Here is a 13,976-nt window from a genome sequence, read left to right as displayed (position 1 = left end):
TTACTATATACTAATATTTACGAGGACAAGTGAGAAAACTGGTGAATAGATCAAAGAGAATAACGCTAGAACCGTATGGGCCTGTCGAGATCAAGGCAACAACCAGGGAGATGTTATATGTTATGTACTTTCGGCTTTAGAGCCCTTTAAGCATGGCCTGCCTGGCGTAATAGACTTGTGTGTGTGCAGGGGCGCTTAAATAGACAGCACATCCATGTGCGTCACAGCTACTGGCGACGGACCCCGCGGCGTCCGGCACTGAGGTTAAAACGGAGATGTTACCCATCTTCATTCTAGCGTTCTTTTGCCTCATCTTTCACTTATTTCGCTGCTAGGCATGACAACCAAGCCTTATCACATGGAGACGACAGACCAGAATCCCGAACCAGCCTCAGTTGCTGCTAGTATTAGTGATAAAACGGCCAAGCGAGCTGTAAGTGACAAACCTAGGCACCCCCCTTCCTTTCTCGCATAATGCAGATTGTGGATGAATTTATTTCTCCGTGTCATCATTAGGCCTATTTCCTCACCTTTGGCTCCGCCAAATTGACATGTTGGGAAGCTTCGTCACCAAACTCCAGATCGCTAGCACCTTGGTCCTGTGGAGGCAACGAACTGACTGAACGTCCATATGCGCGCTTTTAGTGTGACCAATGTCGATCCCGCAAGGTCAGTAAGACACGCACCTGATTCTCAACAAAGAAAAAGTTTATATATCGCCCGACCGCAATTCCTGTCCGAGTATGAATCATAATGACGTCTTTGCGATCTAGATTCGTTGCGACAAAGAATACCCATGTTACAACTGTCGTACCACCGAGCGCACCTGCACCACACTGATCCCAAGCCGCCGAAAGCCCAAAGAACCTCAACAACGAGTCCTCATTTCATCTTTGTAGTATGTGGACCCTGTCACTATCTTCCCATCCACCAAGCCATCTTCATTCCTCTCCATTGAATATCGACAACTGACTGAGGGTACTCTGTGCCGGTTTTTATAGCCAGCGGAAGATAGACCTGATCCAGATTCGTCTTGGTAGCATTGAGTCTGCTCTACGTGATCTCACCCCAAACCGTCTCACGCCAAATAACGTTCCATGCTTCCTCCACACTCCTCAGCATATCTCTGGATGTGGCACAGCTGCTGCATCCACCACGGGCTATAGCAGCTCAGACGATGAGTCTGCAGTCGAGGGAGACTCCGTCCTTGCGGAACAAACCAACTATGCCAGCGAGATTTTAAAGGATGCAGTTGACCGTGCTTCACTACAAGATGTCAACCCCAAGATAAGCGAAGCGCTCGAGAGCCTACGACGACTAGCGCAGCTTCAGTCGCTTCAGTCAATCAGCCACGGTCCCCGCTTCCCTCATCAGCAACGGTTGCCACCAGGCGGCCTCAGCCAGTTACAAATGCCTCCTGTGGATACTGTTATATCTCTGCTTAAGCATGTGAAAGGTGCAGCACCCCAGCCTACCACCTGCCTTTTTTTCTCTACCTCAATACTCATGCTAAATATCCATCCCTAGCCTCTCCGCCTGGCGTTTTCACTTTCATGTGTCATTTTGTGGGCATTCATGACTTTGATGCCTTATGCAGTGTAGCATATTTCCCCTCCCACCACCTCACGGATTCGACATTTATTATTGTCAATGCAGGGCTCTATTACTTGTTTCTTGAGCAGCATACCTCGGCCTCGGACAAGGCAAGCAAGGACGAATTCGAACCTTTCATCCATCTTTGTCGAATCAACCTCGAGACAGCCCTCGCAAACGTGTCACTCTTCATGTCAGCCAGGCTTGAAACAATACAAGCTCTCTTTCTAGGGGTAAAGCGGCATAACATACCTTAACAAATGTTTCCCTTCAGAGTAACTAATTCATGTGGGTAGTCTCTGTATGCTATTGACGTTTCTAGGCCTTCGGTTGCTTGGCTTCTTAATAGCGCAGCCGCACAGATGTGCCAAACGGCAGGTTTCCATCGGACTGAGCACCAGCTACGTGATCCGTTGGGATCTAGTACTAAGGCGGCTCCGTTTTGGCATATCTATACCCTAGATAAGACCCTAGGGCTTCGGCTTGGGCGCGCTTCGGTGATCCAGGATTGGGATATCAGCATCCTTCCTATCTTTAGCTCACAGGGCTTGCTAGGTGCCACAACAGCAGATGTGGAGAGGGCGTGGGTTCAAACCGCGAAACTGCAAGGCCGAGTGTACCAAGAGCTGTACGTGGCGTTTCCTTTTCTATACGTACCCCAGCAATCCTCTCGATAAACTGACAAGAAACGTAACAGATACAGCCCAGCAGCTTTACAACGCCCACATGATGAACTAATCCAGACCGCTCTGCTGTTAGCAGGAGAATGCCGTCAACTGGCGACTGAGGCTACACAGACTCGAGCAAAAGCCCTCGCTTCCCTGGAGAAGCTGGGAGTATCGCCCCTAGTCGACATCCACATCAAAAGTGATGAACTTCAACTGCTATCAACCATGACATTGATATATCGAGCAGTTCCCGCTCCTGAAGGATCACCAAGCCGATTCTGCGATGAATGCCTTGGCACTGCTCGACGAGCGATGGAAATGCATTTAGCTTGTGTGGAGCTTATCAAGCACGATGCATACGCCAAAGCAACATATTTTCACTGGTATGACCTCATTGACCTTCCTATTCATCCTGTCTCAGCAGTAGCTAATCTTGAGAAATAGGAGTCTGGTCCTCACACCATTCTCCTCATTCTATGTCCTATTCTGCCACATAATTGAGTCGCTGTCAGCAGACGATCTGAAACTCCTACACGACTTCAGCATTTCTATCCAATTAGCAGATAACTCTTCGCAAGCAATGCAGAGGCTCTGGCGGTTATGTCTTTTGATGAGCAATATCGCATCGTTATATGTGGAGGCTAAACTTCAGCAACAAGATCAGGACATGGGGTCCATAGGGGATGAAATAGATCTCTACTTGACGCAACTTGGGCTCAAACAGGAGGAGCTATCGATGACAACCACTTTTGCCGAGGGAAGCATGCCATTCCCTAAAAGTTCCCAAGTTAACCAAATGCAAGATTGGGCCATTGGGGACCGCAACATGCTTGGACTGTTGGAGCATGATATACCGCAGATTTCAGGAAACGAGTGGCCATGGAGGGGGCAAATGTAATATTAAGGCGCGAGATCCGGGATGATATGAGGTTGAATCTGCTTGGAAAATGACTGGGCATCTTTAACAGCGAAAATTACAAGTCAGATGGATAACTTTTCAAGAACAAGTTGAAACATGTAGCCTCAGTTCTGCCGAGTCCCTTTTCAGCCAGTGTTTGTTGCATTTTCCCCGCTCTACACTCAGTGTGGCCGGCGTGCTTACTATGCAGATACAATACAATACAATTTATTACGCCCGGCGGCTTGCCTTGGGCCAAAGGGCACCAGTCACTAATGCTAACATACAATGCCTGCATTCCGCCCTCGTCTCGTCAAGCCCATGCTGTGCCGCTCATTGCTCAATTTGTATCCGCATCACCTAGAGCCCATACTAAACCTTACTTTTCGCCATTTGATTTGAATGCCGTTTCCTAGAGCCCATTCTGCGCCTGTTCCTCAATTTCCCTTTCTTCTCTGCCCCGCTGATCCGTGTGTCTTCCCGTGGTTTGGTGATGTTGCCAGCGGACTAGCTTGAAGGTTATTCTTCAAGTGTCCAGTGTCCTATGTACGGCGACTGAAGCAGCGTATATGAAGATACAGTGGGGGGGCAATACGTTTCAATCCAAACTCAAGTACACGGTCCCCGACTAACGCAATTGAGAACAAGATACTCACATAGCAATATCTCGATCAGGAGTGATAATTGCCCGATGAAGCTAACTACATACCAAATAAAGCTGAAGCTCCATCAACGGGAACTAAATCACCCGAACTGATGCTTCAGTCTGGATTCAAGCTTATGCCATCCCACTGTATTCCCTAGATATGCCTGGGTCTACGGCATCCTCGGGCTCCGAGGCCTCCGATACTTGAGATCCAGTCCCGATTGGCCAATGTGGGGATGAGTCCACTTAATGGCCGCTTAAGTAGGACTGTTACTCCTCAAGCACACCCCCAATTTCTTGCCTGTGATAATGTCGGAGAAAAACTGTTCCAGATCATTACATGACTTTTCTGGTAAAGGCGCCGTGTAATAATACCTGATATGTTGGCTTATAGCCCCAGATGAAACGAGGTGAGGGGAGATTTGCGAAACCAGCGGGCTTGTGAGTTCGGTCAGTCTCACTAGACTGAGTTCCCGTAGTGTACATTGAGAGCAAACTAGCCCTGAAGGATTTCAGGACTTCAGATCTTCATCTAGCCATGGAAAACTTGCCGATCTTACTCCACAGCCCGCCCGTCCACATAGGTTTGGCTGTGAACAAGTTACAAAGCCGCGTGATGCACGTCGAATCCAGCTAGGGCTCAGTATAATTCTCACCTACTATCTTCCCCTCACCCAAAGCAATATACCTCACTCACTCCAACCACTCGCGACAGGCCATCGAGCCCAAAGGTGTCGTCAGGCGCATTCCACAACTCCTTCAGTAGCTCGATCCCTCGTGTGACAATCGCCATTGGAGGGTTGAACCCTCGAAGGCTAGTCAAAAGTTGTTGCTGTTGCTCCTCGCGCCTCGCATACGATCCCACGACAATCATCGGCCACCAGGTGGTGTTTTCCCAGGTCGTCCTTTTGACTCGATCGAAAATATCCGGCGTCTCGTCAGCTATCGGCTGGGTGGCCACTAGAAGACGCGCCTGGTCTTCCTTGTGGCGCAGAAATGCTGAGTAAAGGAAAACGAGAAGCGCATTCTGGATGGCGAAAGCTAAGGCGATCATAGGTGATTCAGTAGACTTCCGAACTCTCTCTGCCTCCTCCCGCGCAGCCCGGTCTTCTGGCCCTTCGTAACCAGCCAGGGCGTTATGTCACGCCTCAGTGTACTGGTACTGGGTCTCACACGTGTCCTGAGAATGCTGCCACGATGAGATGTTATACAGAAGCCTGTTGAATTCTGCTGCGCAACCGAGATCTCGGCCAGTCGAGATATCCAAGTCCCGGGTCGTGTAGAACTTGTGGAGAGCGGGATTCACTTCATAGAGCTCCGCAGCGCAGCCGAAATACGCACCGAACGTCTCATAGCTCTTGAGGAGCGTGAAGCGCCCTTCATGAATTAGTCTGACCAAGTCGGTAGAATCGTTGTCGCTCTTATCGCCGGGCCGAGGGGAGCATAGCACTGATAGGAACCGCAGGTATGCCGTGTGCTCAAGGAGGTGGGCGACTGACTCCATCTGACGGGCTGTGTGCTTCGACTCGAGGGCTCTCGCCACAGGGTAAATTGCGCGGAGATGAAGTTGGAGAGTTCCGTTGAAGTTTCCGCCGATGCACTGGATGGATCAGTTAGCCGTTGGTTTAAGGACACCAAGACGGTAACTTTTGCGTCAATACAAAGTCATAGTTCATAGAAGGCATATCCATTGAGCCAAGTACGACACAAACGAAGAAAGGGTAGGGGGAACTACGAGGCCGGCATAGCAAAAGAGGGAAATTGGAGCACGAGGTCTCACCTCGTGCTCTGCGAGCAAGCAAGTTACCAGCATCAAGCGGATTGTATCGTCGCTCACCGCCGAGCTGCTACCATCCCAATCCTTCAACGCCAGCCGTAGCCCGGTGATAGAGTGGAGGACATATCTAGTAGTAGCCTCCTCAATTGCTTGGTTGTTGGACATGCTAGCCGCCAAATGAACACTTCCCACCGCTAGCACCGCATTCATGACCAGCTCGTCCGACTCTGCAAGTTGCAGAACGGTGCTCTCCCAGATGTTTTTTGCGCCTGGTTTTTCCGACATCATCCGGTCACATGTATATTCCGTGTAGTACATCTAAATATCTTGCGATGTAGGATCTAGAGCCGCCCAGGTGCCGGATATGGCCGCGAGGAGGGGCAGGTTTGGAATGATTGAATATCCCTTTCGACACGCTCGGTTAACATATGGCCTAGGGAGTGGTGACTTGGAGAGAGTGGCCGACTTTGCTTGTATTTCTGTGACGTCTGGAGGTGCGCAAGACCGAGGTAGCTCGACCACGTCGTCCCATGGCTCTAAAATGAAGTCGGACAAAGACAAGGGCGGTGATGCCACCGACAAGGAGGTTGAAGCAGACGGAGAGCGTTCAGCTGGTGGCGACCAAGTAGGAGAAGTAGCTGACGCGTCGGACTTTCGCGTCTTGTTGATTCGACTTGATACCTGAGACAGACATTTAATAGCTTCTCTCGCAGGCGTATCGCCCTCAATGCCCATATTAAGACGCCATGCAAATTCATCAGACAGCGGCCACGGGCAAGGCAGGCCGAGTTCCTTACAGCTGGTACAGATGGGCTTCTCCTCGGTGCACTTCTTCCTCCTCAGGCGACAGCAGAGGCAGCCCATCTTGGATCGCGCGCGCCTGGGGCGAGCGGTCTTGGCGAGGGTCAGGGAGGCATCGCGCAAGATTGGTGGTTCACTGATCCGTCGGTGTAGCTTCTAGACTGGGATAGATGATCAATCACTCTGAGAAAATAGGCCGTCCATCCATACTGGACCTTGGTGGTGTCGTTGTTGGTGATACATACCACAGCTCTCGATCAATCCAGGTTATGCGTGTCACAACTCCGTTCCCCGCATTTCAAATCCGGGGTCCGCGGATCTTGGTCTCTAACCATGTCTGGTTTAGATATCCGCTGCAGGCCAAGCGGGAATTCGAGATTGGAGATAACCCGAGCACAGAGTACTTTGCTCCGTATTACAAGACTTCAGGGCTACGTCATAGTGCAAGGTACATGAAGCGTTGAGTGTCTTCTTCGTATCCTCCCGCGGTTCAAGACCGGGTCGACGATGGCGGCGTATCTCGGACAGGTAAACACCATGCTGATCTCGGTCGCTTTTCTCTTATCAGTTCCGGGCGTCTAGGTTAGAGATGGCGAGCGGAAGTTGGCTGGTCGGCATTGCATTTGCTCACTCTAGCCTCGGTCGACCGGTGTATAGCCATGTCCGCAGAAGCCATCACCGTCATGCTTCGGCATGTTGGTGACTCCCGACCAATGCTGCTCCACTAAGACCATGACACTTGATGTTTTGTTCTTGACGACGTACAACTTAGCTTCAAATACATCGTCTTTGCTGGCTTATGATGACTGCTTAACCTCACCGCGTTGCGCGCTTCACACGACGTTCGCTTGATCAACATGGTTTTCATTCCTCGCACCTTGTGCATTGCACTACTCACCGCATTATTGTCCTACCTGGGCAGCGCCAGTGCCTTCTATGACAGCGTACGGTCACTTCAGGATCGCATAGGCATTTCAGGCAACGCTTCACACGGCCAGGGGTCTTTGCCTTGGGCAGCTGCGGTGAGAACTATCCTGGACTGTCTTCTACCACACCACGAAGAGCTAACTAAAGCTAACTTTTAGTGTGAACTACTATCCTCAATTCAGCGTGACGAGACTCTTCTCCCTGGGACAGCTGCCTATGAAGGTGCAAAATCCAGATATTGGGATCGTTCCCAAAAGAACTCGAATCCTGGCTGCATCTTCCAACCACGCTCTCCCGAAGATGTAGCCCTCTCCCTCATCATCTTCCAACACACCAAATGCCCCTTTGCGATCAAGAGTGGCGGTCATGGTCAATGGCACGGCGAATCCTCGATCGATGCAGGTGTGACCATCGACCTAGCCCGCATCGCCCACCTCGAGTTGGATGAGAAGGCTCAAAGCATAAGTGTTGGTCCAGGTAATCGATGGGTGGATGTCTACACCGCTCTTGAGCCGCTTGGCTTGACGGTCGTCGGAGGCCGTTCTGCTTATGTGGGAGTCGGAGGATTCCTTCAAGGCGGTAAGTTGCGCAAGTTCCATCTTGCCGCGAGCGGTGCTAACCTGAACCAAAAAAGGTGGCATTTCCTTCCACTCAAACCTTTATGGGTGGGCGCTTGACAATATCAAGGAGTTTGAAGTAGTTCTGGGCAACGGTACTATTACTCGGGCCAGCCACACTGAAAACCCCAAATTGTACAAGGCTCTCAGAGGGGGTGGTGCCAACTTTGGCGTCGTCACCTCGTTCGTTCTCGACACTCATCCTTACACTGGAGGCTGGGGAGGGATATGGGCCACTACGCTGGACCACGAGGATGCCGTTATCGAAGCGTTCCTGGATTACGGGAAACAGGTGGAAGAGGATCCCAAGTCTTCATTCGTAGCTTCGATCCACTTCTACGAAGACCGGTGGATTTGGGCAGTTGATTTATTTTACTGCGATGGAGTGACTTCACGGCCCGCAGCTTTCAATCAGCTGTATGAGATCCCGGCGATCCATCAGACCGCGGGCCCCAAAAGCCTCTCTAAGAAGACCTGGGAGATGGCCCAGTCATACCCAGAGGGCGATTACAACACCATGTGGGTTTTCTGCACAAAAGTAGACAAACGACTGATCAAGGTTTACTCTGCTGCTTGGCAGCGTGAAGGTGGCAAGCTGGTTGATATCAGTGGCATCAGAATGACTGCGGTGGTCCAGCTCATTACAACTCCAACGGCTTCGTTCTTTAGCCGACGCGGCGGGAATGGACTGGGTCTTCCTGATAACGAACCGTTCCTGATGTTCAACATCGAGCCCCACTGGCAAGATGCCACGCAGAGTTGGCGTGTGTACCGCGCCATGAAGAGAGTGGCTGATGAAGTCAGTGCTGAGGCTAGACGTCTGGGACTTGCAGTCGATTACACATACATCAACTATGCCAGCCAGTTCCAAAACGCGTTCGGAAGATCATCTGAGGGAAGTCCTGCCGAGAGTAAGAAGTTTCTTGCAGAGGTGTCCCAGGAATATGACCCCCAACGGGTGTTCCAAGACCTGAGAGGCGCTGGATTCAAACTTGAGGGGCCATATGTTTCACAGGCTCCATGATGTTCTGTGGTACGGGAGGAACGTTGTCCAAACACAAGGATACTTGCATTATGTTGTTGTAAATGTTGAATTACGTGGACTATAATCGTCGACCGTTGGGTAGAATTGTGTGCTATTTAACTTGTATATTCTGTTGCTGTATCCCGCTCGCTGCTTGGGGTTTAAAGCAAGCTCTGTTTGACTTTTCTGTGCTCTATGGAACCAACTGGAAGCTTCAAGCTAAGCCTGCGGCAATAGGTGGCAACTGTCATCTTTGATGGCAATCATCATCAGCCTTTCAAGCTACTTCCATGAGCTTCTTTTAGACACTATCTAAGTATGTATTGCATTGGACTTGATAGTCCGTCCTTGTCGAACCATCTTCCTAACAATGACTCGCTACTCCGTGTGACTAGCTGCCTCATTAGTTGCTGCCATTTGATGATGATTGTGTTTTGAATAGGAGACAGGAGGACGGTATGAGTAGCGCCGCTATGGGTGATTAGTCGGTAATCCCGACATCAGTTTGGCGGCATCGGTCCACCTACGCATTGTTGACAAGGATATCAGGCAGCTAGCTCTCCGATCTGCTTCTTGCAAGATGCGATGCTCTTTGTAGAAGTTACATCCGGAGACACCACGAACATCCCACGTCTGTCGGCTCCTTCTACAAATGCGGGCAGTGAGCTGTCGCTAAGGCATGGAGGCCTGATAGAATTTCTGGTAAAGAATAGAAAGGAAGAATGCTACACATCGATTCTAGGCAGGAAATACAAGCACTAAATTCCGGTGAGGTGGGGCTTATCACACCTCTGCTATGAAATTTTGTATAGTGCGTAGCCAATACCGCCTGGAGTGCACCTGCGCAAGAGTGAGTACGGGATTCAACGAGAGGCTTCAGCCAATCGAAACTCACCCTGTGATGAGCACGGGTTTCTTGTCATTTTTGTCTGGTTCGCCCGAGTCTTTCCAAAGTTTCAAGTGTGTGTCGAGGGAGGATTCTTCTTGACTAGGTTTCGAAGGGCTCTTTGAATCTGGCGAACAACAGGCCTCCTAATCACATTCTCTTAGTCTTCGAAACCGCCCTTGGCGCTTGTTTCCCAACTGCCAAGCCTCTTTGACCTACTACATACCCTGGCCCCGAGCCGGGCTCCGCGGACTGCGCGACCTAGCCGCGGATTCCATGCCATTCCGGGCGCTTAAATCGTGGAAATCATAGAGGAGCACTCAAATCCTAGCATTCTTCTAGTTTGCAGAATTTAAGCGCCTTTATGCCAGTTAAAAGCCAAGCAGAGACAGCGCTTAAGAGTTACATATGGGCTTGCCTAGCCTAAGGGGCCTATATAAGCCAATAGGTAATAATAATAATAATAATATACTTAATATATTTAATAAGTATAATAATTAAAAATCTTAATTTTTATATTTTAAATTACTTTAAAGTTATTAAGAATTATTTAATTAATTAATATTACTTATATATTAATATTTATTTTATTTCAATATATGTATTCCTTTTTATATTATTATTATTTATCTTTATTAATTAAATTCCTTTTATTTTTTAATATTAACTTAATGTCTTATTTATATATTTACTATCTTTTAATTTAGCCTTTATTAAAACTTACTAATATATAATTATACTTATTTCTTTTTAAAATACTTTATAACTTAAATAATTAACTTTAAAGAGCTATTATAATACCTTTATGTAGCTTTTAAGGTAGTTAAAGTAAAATTAGGCCTTAATTACTATCTTTAGTATCTTTAAAACCTTTAAGGTTAAATGTTTAATCTCTTTAACGCCCCCAACGACCTCTCAGCAATATCCACGCTCTCGAAAATTACTCCTGTATCTGTCAGCGCCATGTCAATTCGGGCCCTGAGGTGCGGCTTGCGCTTCAGGTCCGCAATGACATCGCATAGATTCTTCAGGGTGATCCAGCCAGCCACAACCCGCTCGGTGAGCTCTCTCCGTGAGTCGCTCGGCAGCGCCTCATGTTCCCTCTGGCCCTGTGTGATGCGTGTCCTGTGAACGATCATCTGGGGGCTCCCAGATCGTTCAGCCTCCCTAACTATGCCCTTGAGAGTGTACGCGATCGGGCTCATCACGGCCGACAGATTTTTCAGAACCAACCCCATTAAGCCCCTGCCAGTCCCTTTCATGAAGCCAAACATGCCATTATCCTTCGCTCCACGGACTGGTAGACGTATCACGCCCGTAAACCCGTCATAGACGCCGAAGACGAACTCGTGACCCGCGGCACGAAGGCCGGAATGGTAACCCGTCACACGAAGGGGCCGGCGCACAGTGTCGTCTCCATAGAGGCGAGGAGCATTGTGAAAGCCCTGCCCCAGTGCCATTGCGAGGTCCACAGGTGCCATCAAAATGGCGGTGGCTACTCTTTCTACCTCCTTTCTCACTTTGCAAGCACAACGGTCCGCCTTTTCGCGGACCGTGGGGTGGTCGGCGCTTAGAGGCGTGGATTGTGTAGGATTCGAGGCATTCGCGTTGGCTAGATGGGTGAGTTGCTTCATCTTCCACTTCGCCTTGACCATCGAGTGGTGTGCCTTCTGCGCCAGATGATACGGAATGGCTCCGATCCCGTAGACAGCATAACCAACGCTTCTCGCAAGAGAACTTGCGACCCCCGTGAGGGGTTCGCCCGGACCCTCAACGTCATTCCACTCAACATACCGGAGAACCCTCAGGCGTTTCCAGCTTAGCAGCCCGTGAGCCACAAGTATATCCGCCGCCAGGGCGCTGAGCTTCACGTTGGTCCCTTTAATCTGCCAAACAGCCACCCTGTTTTGGAGAATGGAGCACTGCATGGCGCTAGAAGTCGCAAGATCTAGCTGTCGGTGGAAGTTCTGGACGGCGTTCACGCCTCCATCGCCTGCCTTTGCAATGTCCATAGCCATTCTCACCGCCGCCGCTTGAGCTGTCTCGGTCAAACAGTACTTGATGCCATCGGCCAGCTTGGCTTCATCTAGTTCCTTGTACGGAACAGGTCGTGGGCCAACTTGTACTTTGCTGACCATTTTGCCCCAGAAATACTGATCGCCAAAGAACGGCACAATCATGGTGGGCTTCCCAGATTTGAGAGCAATAGCCGTTGTCCCAGCGCCACCATGGATTACACAGGCTGAGACCCGTGGGAAGAGCCAATCGTGTGGGGTGTCGCCGAGCATGAAGATATCCGGATGATCCTCATTGTCAAGCCCAAGTCCGCCCCAGCCCTTGGAGATTAAGGCTCGCACTCCAGCCATCTCGACCGCCTTAAAGATCATCCGAGTAAACCGGTCCGCGTCATCGACGATAATAGATCCGAACCCGATATAGATGGGGGGCTCACCAGCGGCGAGGAAGGCTTCAAGCTCCCTTGAGGGCTGGAACGACGTGGCACGATCGAGAAAGACAAACCCCGCAATATCAATCTCGCTCCCCCAGTCTTCCGGCTTCGGTACCAGGTCCGGAGACCACAAGTACGTAAAGGGAATGTGCATTCGATATGCTGCGCCCACGGCCCAAACGGTCGAGACGGGGTCTAGCCGCAGTGTAGTAGTGCGGATTTCATTTACCAGGTCGCCGAGTCCCTGCCAAACCACCATCTCCACCAGCGGATACGAAATGAAGTTCGTGTACCCGTCATCCATATCAGAATTCTTAATACAAGTAAGCGGATGGGGGAAAGCTTGGGTTGGGGTATAGGGAAATGTGAACATGATATGCAGGGGGATTCCCAGTGCCTCAGCGCAATGAACATGCATAATACTCGGCGGATTAGCGATGATTGCATCCGCCACGAACGGTTCTTTGGTGCCCCAAAGTTGATCGCCGTCCGTGGCATCAATGCATGCACGCCAGAACCCGTCAAACATCTCCGCCATAGCCGCTCGTCGCCGGCTGACATCCCCTGCCATGATGGTCTCAAAACTAGGGAGCAGACCTGGATTCTTAACCATAAAGGCCATGAGCTCCGCTGGATTGCCACTGACAGAGAAGAATTCAAGGCCAGAGTCTTTCTCCACAAGGTCGCGGAACACCGGGTGCGTAGCGATGCGCACGCGGTGTCCATGCTCCTCTTTGAGGATTTTCCCAATCTTTAGAAAAGGCTGTATATCACCTCGGGATCCAACGATCATGATGACGATGTTCAGCCGCTGTCGCGTCAAGATTTTCCTGGGATTCGCCGATGCCGAAGGATGCGTGGTATCATGTTGTATCTTCTCGCCACCCTCTCTCGTGCTGGTCGTGCTCAAGGTGGTGCCCAGGGCGTTGACGAGGTAGCCCGTATAAGCTGTGTTATCGAGTGTGATGCGTAGCCGCCCATCCTTCTCTATTGCGCCGCTTCTATGTCGATTCTTGCTGCCAATGTTGAAATTCTGATGACTATCCTTTCCGTGGTCGCTGAGGGTAAGCGGCTTTGCTTCTCGCCAACCTTGGCTGACCTGTCTTTGATGCTTGGGGCACGCATCTTCCTGGTTTGAATTCAATGCATCTGCCCGCGGCGGCGAAAGGCGTTCTGGCAGCGAGTTTGTCCGAGTAGCTCGCGGGCAACGCTTCCGGGGCGTGGTTATTGAGGATAACAAATCGGGCTCAGACCTCTGTCTGGACTTCCTAACTGATCCCTTACGCTCTTTTTCTTTTTCTTTTTCTTCTTCTGCTACTGCAACTGCATCACCCATCGCTTTTATTGCGGTGTCAGAGACGTCATGAGGCTCGTCCGAAGGTAGGATGAAAGCCGGGTCCGCGAACTGATTGCTCTCGTTGAATCCATTGACCCGGAGGCCGAAGTTCGGTCTCATTTCTCCCGTGCCGGCTTCCTCTTGTGGTTGCGATCTGGCGACTGTCGCAGATCCGGGCTGTTCGCAGCTCGGATGTTGATTCATCGGGTGTTAGTCAAGGGGTTTGTGGACTTGGATCGCCAAAGGCATGTAGATTGATCAGCGACTAAGTTGGTGTATTATGGAGACTGGGCATAGATACAAAGTACAAATATATTGGAGAAGTAATGGAAGGAAGCAAAGGCAATAGATGAT

General features: G+C 50.2%; 5 protein-coding genes across 5 annotated transcripts; 3 read left to right on the top strand and 2 right to left on the bottom strand.

Moving 5' to 3' along the window:
- Positions 1-337: 337 nt before the first annotated feature.
- On the top strand, positions 338-3,159 carry BKA55DRAFT_598337 (uncharacterized protein; the record flags this gene model as incomplete). Its single annotated transcript, XM_046196227.1, has 6 exons — positions 338-433; positions 1,012-1,456; positions 1,528-1,826; positions 1,890-2,221; positions 2,291-2,644; positions 2,706-3,159. 6 exons carry the CDS (start codon positions 338-340, stop codon positions 3,157-3,159), a joined length of 1,980 nt encoding a protein of 659 aa, XP_046044043.1.
- A 1,316-nt stretch (positions 3,160-4,475) lies between these two features.
- Positions 4,476-5,867, bottom strand: BKA55DRAFT_695791 (fungal-specific transcription factor domain-containing protein; the record flags this gene model as incomplete). Its single annotated transcript, XM_046200205.1, has 3 exons — positions 4,476-4,921; positions 4,979-5,405; positions 5,586-5,867. 3 exons carry the CDS (start codon positions 5,865-5,867, stop codon positions 4,476-4,478), a joined length of 1,155 nt encoding a protein of 384 aa, XP_046044042.1.
- A 79-nt stretch (positions 5,868-5,946) lies between these two features.
- BKA55DRAFT_680053 (uncharacterized protein) lies at positions 5,947-6,628 on the top strand (the record flags this gene model as incomplete). Its single annotated transcript, XM_046198199.1, has 2 exons — positions 5,947-6,207; positions 6,273-6,628. The coding sequence occupies 2 exons, from the start codon at positions 5,947-5,949 to the stop codon at positions 6,534-6,536; spliced, it is 525 nt and encodes a 174-aa protein (XP_046044041.1). The 3' UTR covers positions 6,537-6,628.
- Positions 6,629-6,837: 209 nt separating this feature from the next.
- BKA55DRAFT_667359 (uncharacterized protein) lies at positions 6,838-8,951 on the top strand (the record flags this gene model as incomplete). Its single annotated transcript, XM_046197827.1, has 4 exons — positions 6,838-6,911; positions 6,966-7,405; positions 7,469-7,889; positions 7,945-8,951. The coding sequence occupies exons 2-4, from the start codon at positions 7,241-7,243 to the stop codon at positions 8,949-8,951; spliced, it is 1,593 nt and encodes a 530-aa protein (XP_046044040.1). The 5' UTR covers positions 6,838-6,911; positions 6,966-7,240.
- Positions 8,952-10,715: 1,764 nt separating this feature from the next.
- Positions 10,716-13,622, bottom strand: BKA55DRAFT_523577 (uncharacterized protein; the record flags this gene model as incomplete). The annotated part of the gene is made up of 1 exon (XM_046188651.1): positions 10,716-13,622. The coding sequence occupies one exon, from the start codon at positions 13,620-13,622 to the stop codon at positions 10,716-10,718; it is 2,907 nt and encodes a 968-aa protein (XP_046044039.1).
- Positions 13,623-13,976: the final 354 nt, after the last annotated feature.

This window comes from Fusarium redolens, assembly GCF_020744475.1.
Source record: "Fusarium redolens strain MPI-CAGE-AT-0023 chromosome Unknown BKA55scaffold_19, whole genome shotgun sequence".
In the NCBI taxonomy this organism is placed as follows: domain Eukaryota; kingdom Fungi; phylum Ascomycota; class Sordariomycetes; order Hypocreales; family Nectriaceae; genus Fusarium; species Fusarium redolens.
This window is presented reverse-complemented; position numbering and strand designations above follow the sequence as displayed.